The 18,187-nt window shown below is 35.4% G+C and overlaps 2 protein-coding genes and 1 long non-coding RNA gene across 24 annotated transcripts; 2 read left to right on the forward strand and 1 right to left on the reverse strand.

The window, feature by feature from the left end:
• Nucleotides 1–6,564: 6,564 nt before the first annotated feature.
• Nucleotides 6,565–11,958, forward strand: LOC141611817 (uncharacterized). Of its 22 annotated transcripts, XR_012528784.1 has the most exons (12): nucleotides 6,571–6,970; nucleotides 7,425–7,591; nucleotides 7,753–7,794; nucleotides 7,898–7,967; nucleotides 8,434–8,492; nucleotides 9,339–9,456; nucleotides 9,552–9,644; nucleotides 10,165–10,223; nucleotides 10,755–10,832; nucleotides 11,012–11,075; nucleotides 11,301–11,365; nucleotides 11,623–11,958. It is a non-coding gene; the product is annotated as an uncharacterized LOC141611817 (long non-coding RNA). The 22 variants fall into 22 exon arrangements; XR_012528780.1 differs by having other exon boundaries at nucleotides 6,568–6,970; nucleotides 11,012–11,365; XR_012528783.1 differs by having other exon boundaries at nucleotides 6,568–6,970; nucleotides 10,169–10,223; nucleotides 11,012–11,365.
• A 416-nt stretch (nucleotides 11,959–12,374) lies between these two features.
• LOC141611816 (uncharacterized) lies at nucleotides 12,375–13,307 on the forward strand. The gene is made up of 2 exons (XM_074430452.1): nucleotides 12,375–12,974; nucleotides 13,093–13,307. The coding sequence occupies exons 1-2, from the start codon at nucleotides 12,556–12,558 to the stop codon at nucleotides 13,160–13,162; spliced, it is 489 nt and encodes a 162-aa protein (XP_074286553.1). The 5' UTR covers nucleotides 12,375–12,555; the 3' UTR covers nucleotides 13,163–13,307.
• Nucleotides 13,308–14,268: 961 nt separating this feature from the next.
• LOC141613676 (protein FAR1-RELATED SEQUENCE 12-like) lies at nucleotides 14,269–15,455 on the reverse strand. The gene is made up of 2 exons (XM_074432419.1): nucleotides 14,595–15,455; nucleotides 14,269–14,304 (listed from the first exon to the last, which is right to left on the reverse strand). The coding sequence occupies exons 1-2, from the start codon at nucleotides 15,453–15,455 to the stop codon at nucleotides 14,269–14,271; spliced, it is 897 nt and encodes a 298-aa protein (XP_074288520.1).
• Nucleotides 15,456–18,187: the final 2,732 nt, after the last annotated feature.

The following is an 18,187-nucleotide window of genomic DNA, read 5'->3' on the forward strand; positions in this document are numbered from 1 at the left end:
ATTGCGTTTTGAGCAGAAATATGGTACAGTTTTTGCCTTAATGCTCTCGAATACTTTAATTTTAGTGAAATAATTGTTAAAAACGAGTATTTATGCAGTTGTTAATTTAAGTACGAAAATTATTGCTAAACTTTGTTAATTTCCAATAATTTTCATATAATTGTACAAATTCGTAGTTGTTAATTACATGTTTTTCTGTTGCAGTTGTTAATTACATGTTTTTCTGTTTAAATCTCCTAAATTAGTGTTCATAATTGTTTGATTGTGAAATTTAGGGGTCGACATTGTTCGAACTTGAAAATTAGGGTTTCGTATTGTTTTAATCCATTTAATTAGGTTTTAAACTCTGCGAAATTTAGGTTTCAACACTGTTTGATTGTGAAATTAAAAGTTCAACATTGTTTATTTGTGAAAAATTAGGGTTAAAAAATGTTTAATTGTTCCCTCTCAACTTGAAAGGTTTCAACATTGTTTATTTGTGAAAATTAGGGTTTCATATTGTTTGAATCGCGAAAATTAGGGTTAAACGTTGTTTAAATGTGTACAATTACAGTTTCATATTACAGAATTGAATTTGTTTGACAATGCGGTTCATGAATTGATGATTTCTGTTCAGTAAAATGCGTAATGTTGATATATGTGTTGGCTATGATAAAGAAAACCTTGTAATACTGTTATTTGTATGTTGTGATATTGAATGTGAAAATTAGTAGTACTCAATCATCATGGATTTTGATAAGTTGTAATATTTATAGTGTTTAACAGAAATACAAAATTGTATACTCCTTTAAAAATACTTATAACCAGTGATATAAATAGTGATGTTATTTTGTATAAGGTGTGAAATTATTTCTAATGAAGTGTGATATTGATTCAGCAGAATGGACTTGACAGCTTCCAAAAAACCTAAGAAAACATTCAGCAAAAAGAGGCCTCTAGTGACAAATGATGATGTTGAACAACCATCAACCAAGAGGTCAAAGGCCGCTAATAAAAATAAAAGTAAAGACAACGAAATGGCGATACAAGATGAAGTTGTAGAGCAGCCTGTCAGCAACAAAAAAAGTGGATAACCATCAGCAAAGAAATCAAAATCTGCTAATAAAAATAAAAGCAAAGAAGACGAAATGGTGATACAAAATGCAGTGGTAGAGTAGCCTGAGGTCAAAAAAAAAAGAAGGGACAACCATTTCAGACTAAGTGTAGGCCACTAAAGTTGGTTGTGTTGATTAGCAATTTAAATGAAGAACAAAAAAGGGTTGTTTCTGATATTGGGTTTGGTGGATTGTTAGAGTTAAAACTAACAAAAATTCCACACGGAATTCTAAAGTTGCTTCTGAAGGCATTTGACTACACATACAACATGTTCATAACAAAAAAGTTTGATTTTCTGTTGACCAAAGACGATGTGCATGACATATTTCAACTTCCTCGAGAAGGTGTTAAAGTGGACGTTGCTCACATGGGAAACACCAATGCTGTGACGGACACTAAGTTGAAAAATGCGTGCAGGGCGAAGTTTGATTTGAAGAGTACTTCCGCTCCAATTATGTTCAAGGATGTGCATGACAAATTGATAGAATGTAATGATGCTAAAGATGAATTTAAAAGAATGTTCGTAATTTACAGCATGTCTATTTTCCTAGCACCATCTTCAAATAAAGCGCTGGACTTGAAACTGGTAAAGGCTGTTGAGCATGTGACAAGGATAAGACAATTTGATTGGTGTAAATACGTATTTGACGAAATGGTTAAGACTATTAAGGTGTTCAAAGAAGGTTCAAAGTCAGCTGTCAGCGGATGCATAATAGTTCTTATGCTAGCGTATATGCATAGGTTTGACTTTAAGGGCGATGTTTTGCCACACACTTTACCACTCATCCAACATTGGGACGATAAAAAATTGTCAAAAAGAGTGGATAATGAGAAAAAACTGGATCTTTGGAGAATTCTTCAATATCAAAGATTCAGTACTCCATCTGCCAGCAAAAACAAGACCCTAAAAAAACCCCATATTCTTCAGAAGGACCAGAGATAAGACATACGCAGGCGTCTGATCATGAAGCTGACGCTGAAACTGAAGTGGAAACAAAATAGGGGCACATGATGGTGATGATAAAAACCAAGATGATGGGCTGGATAATGACCTGAATTCAAATTTGAATGATGTAATATCAAATATTGGTGTAGGAGTAAGAAGTGCCGTTGTGGAGGAATTTAATGAAGAGTTGAATCGTGATACACTTAATCAAGAGGGCATTGAAAAAGAGAATGAAAAAATGAATGAGGAGACAGATGTGTTGACTCAGCTTGATAAAGTTGTATTCAATGTCGGTTTAGGAGACACCAAGGTTGTTGAGGAGGTTAACACTGATACACCAAATGAGGGTAATGAAAAAGAGGTTCAGAAAATGAATGAGGAGGCTTGAAAAAGGCATGCGGATACAACAAATGTTGACAACGTACCAAATATTGAGGAGCGAATTGAAAAAGATGTTGAGAAAATGAATGTGGATGGCGTTGATGAAGAAGCTGAAAAAAATAATGGGAATACAAATGTATCAGACATGGCTGAAATTGATAAGGACTTGGATACTAAGAAACCAAACACAGAGGGCAGTGGAAAAGAGGCAGAGAAAAAGAATGATGATAAAAGTGTGGAGACTTAGTTGAAGGAGGTTGTAACAAATGTTCAGTTGGGAGCAATGGGAACGAGGAGCATCAATGAGTATTTGTTGCACACAGACAAGGGTGCTCAACTTGGGGTGTACTTTGGACTGTGGTTTTCCAGATAAGGATGCTCAAATTGTCTCAGATTCAATGTTCAAACAAGACCATTTATTTGAGTCTGTCTTGAAGCTTCGGAAGGATGTCATGGATTATTGCTTCCTTACGGATCATACAATTAAGAAGTCATAAGTTTATTTTTTCAGTGTAAGACATGAATTAATCTGCTCCATAATAATACTTTAAAACTAATATGCTAATATTTTTGGAAAATGGAACAGATAGATTGTCTGCAACTTCAGTATTTACCAACATAGGCTTGCTTGAAGACTTGCATTGTATGAGTAATTTTTTTCCAGGTCCAGCTACTATCATGGGGTGCATAATAATCAAACCAATCAGTCCCTTTCATATAAACATGGCTCACCCATCGAACCTAAAGGTGATCTTTTATGGTTGCAAACCACCAAGCATATTTCCCAATGAGAGCTTTGTTCCAACTCTTAGCATCTTTTATCCCAAGCCTATGAATGGCTTATACTTCCTATTCAAGCTATGAATGGCTTCGTACTAAGCATTCAAGGGTTGGATGGAGATTTATTTGTTGGAACACAATGAATGTGCCTAAGACTGCTTTTATTTTTTGGTCTTTTATGCACAAGAGGTTACTTACCAAAGACAGAATGGCAAGAATGGGATTTGTTGCTGATATGAACCGTGATATTTGTGCTCTCTCAAATGAAGACCATGATCATCTTTTTTTATACCTGTGCTTATAGTGTGCGGTGCTGCAGGCTGCTGTAGCAACAGCTACATATTAATTTCCGTTTATCAGAGCTGGTACTTTGGTTTTCTTCTGCTAGGCGGCTCACTGGTTTGCAGAGAAGATTCATAGAAGCATGTCATGTGGCATTGATCTACTTTGTTTGGATGGTGCGTAATGAAGCAAGGGTGAATAGCTATGTGAGAGGGCCTGAGGATATGGTGAACCAGATTCTGCAGGATGTCCATCACCGTTTCCTGAGAATGAACTTGAGTACTATACGAGCCCGGGATCAAGATTGGCTACAAAGCCTGCAAGTGACTTAGTAGGCTTAGTTTAGCATAATGTTTTTGTGATTGTGTGATTGCGGTTTTATATATATACTCAGATGTACACATTATTTGATTGATTCTAATAAACTTAACCTTTCCCAAAAAAAAAAAAAACTTCAATATTTACCATTCCATACCAAAGAGCGATATTGAGTCTTTGTTGCCTAACACTAATATCGAAGCAGTGGTTATTGAGTCATGAGCAATATTGCTCAATCAGTTCCAAATGTCACAAAAGGACAGCAACAGACCGACAAGGATTTTCTGCGGCCTTGCCCACTGGCTATGGAAAACATAAACTTCATGTGTTTATCGTGTTTTAAATCAGGTAGTGTAAAAATGTGTCTCAATAAGACTAATCAGTTCCCTTATGGACAACAAGGTGCTATGGAGAAAATCTTACTTGTAGATGAAGAAGATGTTGATGAATTGGTGAGACTTAAGGAGGACGTATGTAGGATACGGGATATGTTGTCAACTCAGTATAAACAACCACTGAATTTGAATTCAGATATGATAAGAAATTAAAAATACTTTTAGTTGTGATACTGTTAAGTATACTATGTGATATTGTCAAAAGTAAGTATTGATATTGTTCCTTAAATCAAATTAATATTTTAGTTGTGATATTGTATTATATATTCTGTAATATTGTTACTCGTTACTTGTGATATTGTATTATATATTATGTGAATAACACTTCTTGGGGTATTTTTTTTATAATATTTCTATAGGTGTTCATACCTTTGCTATATCAAGATTACTACATTTGCGTCTGTATTGACTTCAAGAGGGAGAAAATGTTCTACTTGGAAAACCGAGTCTATGATAATTTTGAAGACGAGGAGCGTGTACACCTGACTCATTTAATAGTGAGTACTATATTAAAAATAAGAACAAAGGATATAATGATTTTGTTAGCTAAGCTTGAAATTTGATAGTTATTTAATATAAGAAATTTGATAGTTATTTAATATAAACATATACATGGGACTATATATGGTCACTACCTCAACACTAAAGGTAATGAAAGTTGGCTAAAAGTATAGGACTACGTGTTGGCAAATGTGGCATTTCATTGGCAAACGAAATAGTTGAACCTGGATTGTGGATTATTCATGATGTTTCACATAATGTTTTTTGTAGGTGAGGATTTTAAAAGTGAACTGAACGAAGAAAAGAAGAGACAGTTATATAGGGGGGAGGTTGCAGCGACGCTCGTCTTGAGTGATTTAAATAAAAGTAGGAGTGAGGTCCTGAAGAAGGTTATAAACCTTAATGCCATCAAAGGAACACTGTTACCTAAATTGCTGACAAAAAGGAAAACAGCAAACATAAACAAGAGAGAAAAACGTGGGAAAAGGAATGTTCAGACTCCCATATCAAAAATCAAAGGTTATTTTTTTTTTAACACTAACTTGTTTTCATTATAAAATACTCATTATGTATTGAATAACAAAAATATATATTTTTCTATCTACGGTAGATGATAGTTCTGCAAGTGTCGTGGGAAGCGGTAGGAGGGGGAAATCAGATGGCCTTGGAAGGACGTACAACTGTGGTGTAGCAGATGCTAAGTTGGAGGTCGTCTCAAGGTTTATGAAGGCTAACAAATCACTATGTGCAAAGATGTTGACCATGTGGAAAAAAGTGCTTGACTACTGCATATTGGACGACCACATTTTCCCATTAGAGTATGGTTCTTTAAAATCTTTGAATATATCAGTACTATTTTTTGTGATACTTTTTCTTTATTGGTATGATACTATATTTAGAGAAGTGTGATATTGTTTGGACTAGTTTTAATTTGTTTTGTGAAAATGTTTGGAGCAGTGAGGTGGTTGCCAGATTCAGTAATGATCAATACCTTGTCAGAGATGATATATTGTTGTTGCTTCCAAATGTGCACGTCAGTAGCAATGTGATTGAATGTTGGTCGCTAATTCTGAACCACATAGAGCACTTAGGAAAATGTGAAATAAGTTTAATGTTTCTTGGGATTTGATACATGGTAAGCTGTCGTTTTAGCTTGATTTAAACATATTCACACTGTGATTAAATGTAATAACTCTTTAAAAGAAATAGGACTTTTAACATATATATACACAACAGGAAGTAAAAACCGAAGAAACTGGAGACAGAGAATTGAATAAAGAAAATATTTCCGGAGAATGGGGCGAATTCATTAGAAGAAACATAGTTCCCTGTAACCCGGAAGCAGATCTGGTATGGAAAGAACATTATTTATGTGTTTGTATTAATTTCAAAACCGAGGCAGTGGAAGTGCTGGACAGCACAGAGTACGCCGACTGGGAGCAAACAGAAATATACAAAGTTGCAGATTTGGTGGTATGATTAATTGAGATTTCTTTAAATGTCTGGTGTATATTAACATAAAATAATGGGTTTGAGCGTTTGTGAAAATTATCACTAATGGTTTTGCTTAATATTGTAGGCTGAGCACATGAGTGACTACCTAACAATGAAGAATGTTGAAAGAGCGGATGATATAATAACGTTTGATACTGTCAACATCAACTTCCCTTGGCAAAAGACAGATAAATAATACTGAGTCTGGAAACTTCTTAATGATGCACACACCAGTAGAAAAACATTAATTTGCGGCTCTCTATTTGAGGCGTTTTTAGCAAAACGCCGCAAATAGAAATCAAATTATTTTTATTTTTTATACACACAAATCTATTTGAGGCGTTTTCTTGTAAATACCGCCTCAAATACAACATATGAGGCGTTTTTTGATAAAACGCAGCAAATAGCCATACAATTATAATAAAAGAAAAATGACAGCTCTCCTCAACTAATCACCTTTGCAATCACCATTCTTTCATCAGTCATAACTCGTACCCCTCCCTTATCCTTCATCGGTCATCACCCTCAACTCAGCACCGTCCAAGGCGGACCACCATAGTCCGTGCATCACTCTTGGCCACTAGCGATACCACCACTATTGTTGTCCACCACCCACGACGCTCAACCGACTCCCACAACACCCCTAACGCTTTTCCTCTACACGTCGCTCTCTCTTGACAGCCTCATCGTTCTCTTTGTCTGCGTGTTCAACTCTCCTTCACCAGAACTCGCCGCCAATTTCTCTTTCATTCCGACCAAATCGATTTGGGACCTCAAGGTATATTTTTGGAATCTAGGGTTTTGTTTTTTGCTTATAATTGGGTGAAATTAACAATATTTTTTTGTAGATTTGCTTTCACTATGTTATAATGATATAAATTGAATGTCTAAGATATTCGATTATTTGGATAATTAGAGAAAGTAGAGAAGTAGAGAGAAATGGTGAATCAAATGGAGTCCAAGTTATCTCATCTTGGTCCAAAGCCTTAGGGGTACGGTCCTAAAAGATGATGCAAACAGAATGTAAGCAGAAAGCAGCTTGTCATTGTCTATCGCGATACTAGAGTAGCAAATATTTTGCTAACTAGAGACTTTGAAACTCAAGTACTTCCCTCTGTGACACTACTTTGTAGTACAATATTTGTGGTTAATCTTTTAGGGAGTATAATGTTGCGAGTTGATAAAATTATGTATATATGACATGAATTTGTTGCCTCCTGATTTTGGGTCAGCAAAATGGCTATCAAATAAATGGACACATCCAATTTGTTATGAATTTCAAAGAGCCTTAAGGGTATGTGTCTGGTTTCCGTCTTTATGTTCATTGTTATGAACTTCGAAGGTATAGGTTACTGATCTGAGAAAAAGCTTCAACACTGAAAGTTCTGCTTCTAATCAGGCAAGTAATCTCACTTCTGAGTATGTTACTGACTTGAGCGCTTTATTTCGAGTCACAGATGTTCTCTTTAAACCTTCTTTTAGTCCTTGGATGTCTTTACACTAGCCTAGTTATATTTTTTTTTATAACTTTCTTTCATTGTTCTTGTTATTGTTTGTCAGACTTACGCCATTATTTCAAAAGGATTAAGCTCTACTGATCAGGTGTGTTAAAGCTTACTACATGAAGTTCTCTTACCATATTCTATTGGTCATCTTATAAAAATATCTAAGAAACATAATGATTCTAATTCTACTTCTACTTCAGCTATCATCTCTTACATCAGCTCAAAGTCCTACGACTACTACTAGTTCTCCTATTTGGCATACATTGGATGGTAAGTTTTGATCATTCTTCACTTTTCAGCTTTTTACGTTTGTTTCTAGTCAATTCTTGTGTGGATGATTGATTTGCAGTTGATGTGAGTACTTCCCTAGAAAGTGTCACCAAATCTCAGATTCCTAGCCTTCAATCTCTCATCAAAATTCAGAATAACTTTTAGTAAAAAGAACTGAAGAACTAGTATGCTATGATCATAGCCAGAGTTCTTATTTCATTGAGTTGCTAGTCTGTATCTATGTTTTCTGTTTTTATCAAAAGAACATCTGCACTCTATGCCTAAGTGATCGAGAACACCCTACTGCTGATAGGCTCTTCTAATAACACTCGCTCAGTATCATTCAAAACCTGGAAAATTGGACAAGGCAGGGGTGTTATAGTAACTAGTTAGTAGATCGTATTCTGCTGCTATTTTGCTAAGTATATACTATTGTTGAGTGTGATTTTTTCTTTCTTAATGGTAGAGATATCTTGCTCGAAGTACATACAACAAACGAGATTTTGAAAGGTCCAAAGTTGTATGGTATGACCTGTTGCTAATTCTTGTTGTTTATTGTACTGATACCTATTACTAATTGGACAAGGCATGGGTGTAATACCTACTAGGAGTTGCTGCATTAAAAGTATTGTTCAGAGAGATAGCGAGCATTTTTCATTCTAGTTGCCTTCAGAGCTGCTTGTGTTTAGTACTGCGTATATATTTGTTTATAGAGCTCAAGGCAGGCTTGTTTATTGAATTAGTTGCAGGCAGAAAGAATTTTATATTCTATTATATCTATAAATATTATTAAAAGGCTACCTTAAAATGACCAATTAAGTCCACGTAGGATAAAAAAAGCCACGCAGACATTTGAAGCTCACGTCAACCGCATAACCTCAATGCCACACACACATTCATACCCAATTACTACGTCTCTTATCATCACTGTTCCTACCGACAACGACAATCTCCCTTTTTCCGCTCATTTCGTCAACCGGCATTAATTTATTATTATATGACATTAATTTAATTTATTTATCTATAATTTAATTTAATTCACTTATCTATAATATTAAAACATATTATCTATATTCTTAAATGATTTTTGTATATTAAATATATTGTTTTCCAAAAAATTGGTCTACATTTTCTTTCCCCTTCATTAAATTTTCGTATCAAAACAAAGTTTTGAGGAAGCGTCTTGATAAAACCCGTGCATTGCACGGGTCACAAAACTAGTTTATCTCTTCAAATGTCTCATCCTTTTATTGTAGATTCTGATTTCCGAAAAAATGCCTCTACAAAAGGCAGAAAATTTTTTATATTCTGTTATATTTATCTTTGAATAATAATGGCTTTATTGCTCTTGTTTTGTTGTCCAAACTTTAGGGACATATCTCTGCTACTTTGCTTCTTTGTCGATGGACTGTGACTGACCCTCATCTGCAGACTGTATGTTGGTGTATGGTCGTTTGGTGGGTTGCTTGCCTTGTAAGGCTGCCAGCAGGTTTCGCGAAGTTCCGCTAATCATTGACTTTGGATTGGTTTTCATTATACGTGTAATATTACTATTGCTTATAGTATTTATCGAACTTGTTGCAGAAATCCATTTCACAGAGTGTTGATATTAGACAAATGATGAACCCTGATGGAACACTCAGCTCAATTGATCTTTTATATTCTCATGTCTGAGAGGTATTTAATTAAGGTTTTGTTATTTATTTATTCAACTCGAAAGTTATGCTAATTAGTAGAATTAAGTTGTTATTTGAAGTTATCAATTGATAATTATAGCATATTTTTCTATTTTCCGTTTTAGCCTTGAACTGATTCAATCTGATGTTATGGGCTTATGAAATTTGAGGCTTTCTCCCCTCGCATCAAAATAACAGTCTTACAAATTTATGTTACTCTTGGCGGCATTCTTTCAATCATTAGCCGTTGACTGCCAAGTGCTAAGGCTATTTGTTGTTTAATACATGTAGTGACTACCCTTGTATTTTGTTGGGTTGAAAAGTTGTTTATAAAATTCTAGGCTTTATGTATATCCGTGTGTTGTTTGGACTTCACTCTTCAGTATCATGTAAGCTCAAAATTCGTTAACGTGCAAATAAAGCGGTTTGCAGATAATTAACTCGTAATATCTCTAAAATATGTCGTGTGATGACAACATTGTTAGCTTAGTACTTGATGCGTTAGGAAAATTTCCTGGCAGCTAGGTTCGGAGCTCAGAAAGGTGAAGATATAGCAGTTTGAATGGCACATAGGTTCAGAGTTAAGTTTACTGTAATTATTCAGTTATGTTTACGCGAGGGGGTTGAGTTTATTGCTTTCCTGTTTGCATTTAGTGTATTTGTAGCCAAACCCAGAAACTTGTGATACTCGGAAGTAGCAACAATGTCAACAATCTCAAGTTTTCAGGCTTTAAGTTGCTCAATCTACCAAACCAACACCTCAAAAGTTTCTCCAAAACCCAACCTTTTTGGGAGAGTTAACTATCATAGAAACCCAATCTGTAGCCAGAAATTTAGTGAATTGATTTTGACCCACAAAAATTTAAAATAACAAGGGTAATGTCATCTGAAGAAGATGCCCTTATCCTAGAAAGCGTGGTTCAATAAGATGTGCATGTTGTTGTTGTTGTAACTGAGTTATGGTTCAAGTTCACTTCTCATCTTTCACAAATCCTAAATCATGAATTGCTCAATTTAACATTCACATTTCTTATTTTAATCTTCATAAATTACCTTGGTTTGTTATATTTTTTTCATTTCCGTAATGCAATCTTTTTTTTGTTTGATTCAGGTCTGGTTGGTCTCCGCTGAAGCTGTTTACAAGATTCCCCAACCATTCTGAGTTTGGGACACTACATGATAACTTTGTGTAAGATTCTGTCTAGTATTTATTTGTTGGATGTGGTATATCTATTTCAGTAAACATGTCAAAATCTTTTAAGTTGTGAGAAATTTACGCAGACATGCAATCAAAAGTTTCCCAGACGAGAAGTATTTGGGGACTCGATCATATCTTCACTTGTTAATTTTTGGTTCATGAATATACAGGTACCACTTTATTTCGCAGATGTGCTGAGTTCATTCAATAATTAAAGAGAAGGGTTTATGTGAGGTACACTTCACTATCATATTCTTTTTCTTGTGGGAGCTGTGAGGTACTATTCTTCATACAATTCCTCCTCGTCTCAGGTTTTCCAATATGTTATGAGGAGTCTTACTTTAACTATAGCTTAATGAAGCAAACACTAACACTCCATGGCTACTCTTTTTTTTTTGGCAGGCTAAGCTCAACCGTTCATTCGCTAAATTCTGTTTATTGTTATTTGTGGGTGTATAGGTTATGGATGAGTGGATGACTTGGTAATTTACGGCTCTCTATTTGAGGCATTTGTAAATTTTTAGGTATCTTATATCTTTTAGTAGCAGCAAGAAATTTATTTCTCTCTCACATCCCGTTATAATTGGCAATTGTGTATCGATATTTTTCTAATTCCATGTGTATATAGTGTTGTACATGGGTTATTTTTGAGGTTTACTGAATAGGTTGGTGAATGAGTGCCTTGCATTAGCCTACATCGGTTGCTTGAGTTAGTGAATGAGTGCCTTGCATCTAGTCTGCATCAGTTTGTTTCTTGACTTGGTGAATGGTTATTTTGCAGTGCACGGATGATGAAGTTGTTCACGAGCTATGTTCTTGTATTTTCATGGTTGCTTTTGGTTCTTTTGGTCTCTAATGTATTTGGTCTAATGATTGTCTATTTGGATTCTTTTTGCTCTGTTTTTTTTAATTGTTCACCGGTAGCCGTAGGCCCGTAGTAGAAGTCTTTAAGTTTTAGAAGATTGTGATAAGAATCAAACTTGAGTTACTTTTTAGTTTTGCATTTTAGTCCAATTGTAATTAGTTTTGGAGTATTGTGTATTTGTATGTATTTTGGAGCTGTTTGGCCAAGCTTAAAAATTGCTTTTGTAATCGAAAAAGTAGTAGCTTGGCGAAACATGGTAAATTAGAGAGTTTTTAAAGTGCTTTTGAGAAGTCAAAAACTGATTATTCACCCCCAAAAGGAGAAGTATATATTTACTACTTCTACTTCTACTTTTTATATAAAGAACCAAATAAGCCAACAAAAGTTGTATTAAAGTAGTTAGGCCAAACATATAAATTTTGTGAGAAATCGCTTTTACAAAAGTATGGCTAAACAACTAAACTTTTCCGAAAAATAACTTGTGAATAAACTCATTTTAAAAAGGAAAAGTCAATTTTCATAAGTAAGGCCAAACAGCACCTTTATTCTATTTGATGTATGAATAAAAATAATGTAATATTGTCATTCTATTGGAGAGTTATTATATTTAAATCATTTGTTTGGATTTATTTTTTTTTGTAAAAAAAAAAAATTTTTTTTTAATACCTATTTGCGGCGTTTTTTCAAAAAAAAAACGCCTCAAATAGGCTATTTATTTGCGGCGTTTTTTTTACGCCGCAAATAACTTTGCTATTTGCCCCCCCCCACACACACATTTGCTGCTATATCAAAAACGCCGCAAAAGGCCCTTTTTTTGGAGCCGCAAATAAATATTTTTCTACTAGTGACATGATTCGGTATGAGGGAGAAATGTTTGAAGCCGACTTGAACCAGAAAGTGTATAGGCGCTACTACTGGCTAGAAATTACAGTAGCATTGCTTTTAGCTGACATAAATGAAAATAGGACACCTTTGATCGAAAAGGTAAAAGAATTTTCAGCTGGAAAGGAGGAACTTTGGAAGATATTAAAGCAAAACAGGAAGAACAACGAAAATGCAAAAGAGAAGGGTGGTAAGGTAAAGGGAAAGGAGAAAACTATTGAGAAGGAGGAAGTACCAAATGTAGAAGTTCCGACAAAAGAGAAGGCCGATGTTGTTCACCAGGAGGCAAATAAAGAAGATGTTCCGCCGACAACAAAGAAGGATTGTACTGGGATACCGATTATTAACACAAAAATACCAATTCTTCGGAAATCTCCTAGGAAAAGGTAAAAACCAAAACCTAACATTTACAGTTTTGATATGCAAAAAGGTAGAATATTGTTATACAAAAATAAAAAGTGTCCAAAAATAATAACTGACTGTTATTATGTATTTGCTTTACAGAGGAGCTGATTCCGGAAGAGATGGTGAATATGGTAGAGAGCCCAAACTAACTACAAACGAGGTAGAGTAAAGCCGTTGCAAATCCTAAGAACCGAGGTAGAGGTAGAGGAGGGAATTAGGACTACTAGATTTGTTAGCACAAAGTTGTAATTGGAACTTAATGGATGTAATGTTTGTAGGACAAGGAATTTAATGGTAAACTTTTTATAATAGTAAACAAGTAGTGACGGTTCTTTTGGATCTGATATAACTCTTGGTAAAGTGTGATATTCTTTCAAGTGTCGTGTGATATTGTGCTATAATTGTTTTGATATTTCTTCCCAATAATAAAAACAGATATCCAGTAAAACAATATCGCACAGTTTGATAAACAATATCACACATTATTCTAAACAATATCACACTTCTATGTGGTATTGGTTCTAAAAAAACAGTGGATATGGATTTTAAAATCTCACTTTGATATTGCTTTTAGAATGTTGTGATATTGTTGTGTACACAGGTTGATATTGTTTTACAAAAACTGCATAGGCATAATAAATCTAACTAACAATGATTGTGTTTAAACAAAATGTGATATTGTTTATTATGAACTGCGATATTTTATTTTGATGTGTGATATTGTTTCACAGACTGTGTGATATTTTGTTACACTCTGTGTGATATTGTTTATAATGACTTGTGGTATTGTATAACAATAACACATAATGGGTATTGTCTACAACTAAGTGTGGTATTGTTTTGAAATATAGCGTGATATTCCATGTATAAAAAATCTTCAAGATTTAGTATTATATGTTCTTGCTAAAGTGTGATATTCTTTCTAACAGTTTGTGATATTTTTAGACACTGGGTGTGATATATTTTGACAGCACACAGAAAAGGAGAGGCATGTAAAGTACTTCTGAAATAGTGATATTGTTTAGTATAAAGTGTGATATTATTTAACATAACGTGTGATATTGTTTCTCAGTATCACAAAAAATGACAAAAATAAGACAAGTGGCGAATAAAATGATCTAATATTATAACCGAGTATATTCTATATAAATAACGTATAATCTATACTCTAATAATGAAGTTTGTGGTGTATATAATATACTAGTAATGAAATATGTCGTCTATTTGCTGCTTCTTTATTTAATGAGAGCCATTAACAGAAAATCGTTCAATCGATCAACCATCATCAACATCATCCTCATCTGAACTCCCCTGAAAAATACAAAAATAAGGTGAAACAGTGATATTGTTTTATATAAGGTGTGATATTATTTTTAATAACGCGTGATATTGTTTCTGACTCCTGACCATAGACCATATATAAAGTTTCATAAAATAAAAATCATACACAGACTTGATATCCTGAAATAGTGATATTGTTTAGTATAAGGTGTGATATTATTTCTAATAAGGTGTGATATTGTTTCTGACTCGTGACCATAGACCATATATAAAGTTTCATAAAATAGAAATTATACACAGACTTGTCATGGTGAGCATACCTTATTGTTGGCATCGAGTAAAAAAGCATTAGGATAGTTACGCTTATCATGGTGAGCCATTTGTTTGCAATTATGACAAAGCGTTTTAGGCTTTTCCGCTTTGGCTATGCATTGTTGCTTTTTGGAGATCATTCTCTTCCCACTACCCTTGTTCTTTGCCTGATGAGGTGGCAGAATCCTCACCTCATTTGAGAAATTGCATCCAAGAAGCATCTGCAAATCCCGCTCTTTGGTCATTGACTCTGCTTGCGGATTGAGTTTGACCCTAAATTGCTTCAGTGTGTCAGCAAGATAAGTGATCTGATTGTTAGGCACATTCTTGAGTAGACTGATAGTTGCGTAGAACTCTAACCATAACTTGCACATCTCCAGCTTCCTTAAATAAGTGGCATCAAAGTCGTCCATTAACTCACCATGTAAACCATAAAGCGGGATCTTGTGTGAATTCTTGGTCCACCGCATAACGATGTACTTATCAGGCAAAGTTTCTACTTGTTTCCCGGCGTAAACCCATATAATGTGTCTGCAAATAATACCCTTTCTGTTGAACAACTTGCAAGAACATTCTGCATCATTGGTTGTATAATTGCAGACGACTTGATAAGTCTTCTGCATTCTAGCATCAGCTATACCAATTACCTCTATACCGTTGGCAGGTGGTGTGAAGACACCAACACTAAGAGAACAAATAGAAGCAGTAGCTTCTAGTTGAAAATCTGCGAAAGCAGTATGTGTATAAAGCTTAGAAGCAAGAGCTTCCAACTTAAGAGAAGTAGATAATTGTGGAAGAGTACAATCAGCGTCTCTATCAAGTTGCTTTTGAGTATGGCGTTGTACATCAATGGCGCTTTGAAACCGCATCTAGAATTCAACAAGTGTACCATGTGCATTTTTAAAACGCTTGAAAAAATTATTCTGACTCTCAGATCGTTGATTTGTTCGTAATAGATAACCCATATGAATATCACAAAAATAAGCTGGGATCCATTTTCTCCTTTTTCTAAACATAATTGACAACCAGGAATTACCTTCAAGGTTATGCTCATTAACCAACTGAGACCACTTTTCCTCAAATTCCAGAGGCTCTAACTCAGCATCCCAAACAATAGCATTCAATCGGCTTACAAAATCACTCTCTTTCGATATTGCAGGCCCAACCTTACCAATGACCTTTTGCATGATATGCCACATGCAATATGTCCACCTATCATGTTTGAAAACAGCACGCAAACCAAGCTTTATTCCAGCATATTGGTCAGTAATGATACAATGTGGCTCTTACTGACCCATAGCAGCTAGGAACTCTTCAAAGACCCACTTGAACAAGTCTTCATCCTCATGAAATAGCAATGCAGCAGCAAAAGTAACCGACCTTTTGTGGTGGTCTACCGAATAAAAGGAGTAAAAACAATACAATACTTATTCGTACTGTAAGTTGGATCATAAGTGATGTAATCACCAAACAAAGAGTAGTTTCTACGAGACTCTACATCACACCAAAACGCACGAACCAAACATTTCCCAGAATCCACCTCAGAAGCAAAGTAAAAACCTTGATTGGTATCACGTTTATCCTCGAAATGGTTAATAAACAGTTGAGCATCCCGGTCTCCTATGAAACATTTGATATCCAATCCAAAATTCTTAAAATCAACTATTTAAGCTCCAACATTCTCATAGCCATCTACATATTCCTTAACATTTCTAAATATCGTTGTTGGGATTTAATTAACCCTTGAATGATCAATAATTGTCTTTTTATGGTAAAGATGGAGGTGCGTGTGTTTTTTTGAAATTGTTGATTTCGTTCTAAGTGAACAAACACGGTGATTATGCTACTCACGAAACTGAAAAACAACATACTCAGCCCCATTATCGCGAAACTTAATCATAGCAGTACAACCAATCCTAGTTAGTTTAGTGTTTCAGATATCAAATGGCTTCGGAGTTGCCTGCTCCTCTGCACTATGTAAAACAATAGCTTTCCTCTTACAATCTCTAAAACCTTTAGGGTTACAAACAACAAATTTATACTGCACATCACCAGAATTAGACCTTTTTTGGGAAGTCTTCATAGGCTCAAAACCACATGCTTCTGCATACATACCATAAAAACTGATAGCTTCTTCCAAGGTCTCAAAAAACTGTCCAATATGAGGTTTAAACTCAAGTGCAACATTCCTTGTCCACAATTCACTACCACCAGGTGTGGAGTCCAAAAGAAGTTGATGCACACGAGAAGGAACAAATGTTATTCAACATGTGGAGTAGAGCTAGGTCCATCAGGTGGTTCATTATGTACAGTAGAAGTAATTGAAGACTCAATAATATTGTTACTATCGTTAGAGGTAATTGCAGACTCATGAATATCGTTAGGGGCAGAAGAAGATATAGTACTTGTAGGATCTGGCAAGAAGTAGCAAAAAAAGTACAATGTAAACAAACAAGTAAAAGTTAAGAGATATGAAGGAAAACAATATCACACAGGTGTCTAAACAAAAATTACATATTGTGGACATGGGCCCACCTGCGTATGCCCAGCCGATCTGTGGGCAATGGCAGCGGTCTTTTTGAAAGCCACGCTCGGCGGCGTAAAAATGCTTTCGACCGGATCGTTTTAGATCGGTCGGTTTCGTCTCGGTAAGGGTCTCAAAACGATTAGAGATGTTCGGAGTCGCCACCAAGCATTTGTGGGATGCCTGGAACCCGTTCAAATTCCACTTTATACCTCGGTCAAATCGAAGCACAAAGCAGCGTTTTGACATAGGTACTAAACATAAGGAAATCGTCCCTCTTTAGCATCCTATCTCTAGAATGACTCTCGTACGCCCTGGATAAGGTCGTCCGCTATCCAAAGTTTCTGAGTAAGAGGTGAAGGTACGTATTGGGAAGCCCTTTAATCAGACACCCAATCCCGCCCGCGTTTAGCGGCCTCTACTGATCGATCTTGGTTGGTTGAATGCAAAAATTGATAAAACGGTTTAAATGCATGAATGCGCATCCAATGATTTAAACCTAACATGTGAGAGCTTTCTAAGTCGGTTGATTTAACCCAAGTATCAAGTATAAGATGTCGAGTTGGATTAATGGTTGATTTGCATGCAAGACGGAAATTAAACATCCATTTACCGTATTAGGTTTAGGGTGCATAACAAGATCCATTTGTCTTAGTAAGGCATTTTGCAAATGTGGGTTGAATAGTCATCTGATCCGTCCTATATCCGGGTTAACCGGAGTCGGGATCGTCCTAGACTAATCTTTGGAAGGAACATGCCCCACTGTGGGGACGGCTATAAGAGGCGCGAGCCAGCCGGCGGTGTAAGGGGCCTCCCTCTGGTTTTGAAAATGAGAGGAAAAGGCCTGCTTGAGGCGCGGGTTAGCCAACGGCTGTATGTCGTGTTCTGACTATTTAGAAAACGTTATGAAACATGTTGAAAATGGGTATTTGAACCCGGTTTGATTTTGAAAGGGTCGTTTAGACCGCATTTGTTGATTTGAAGGACTAGACTCGAATAATCATCATTATTTGATAATATTCGGTGTCGGGTCCGATTTGACAAGCTTGACATGAATAGTTTTGAAAATGATTATGG

The sequence above is a fragment of the Silene latifolia genome, chromosome 11, assembly GCF_048544455.1.
Source record: "Silene latifolia isolate original U9 population chromosome 11, ASM4854445v1, whole genome shotgun sequence".
In the NCBI taxonomy this organism is placed as follows: domain Eukaryota; kingdom Viridiplantae; phylum Streptophyta; class Magnoliopsida; order Caryophyllales; family Caryophyllaceae; genus Silene; species Silene latifolia.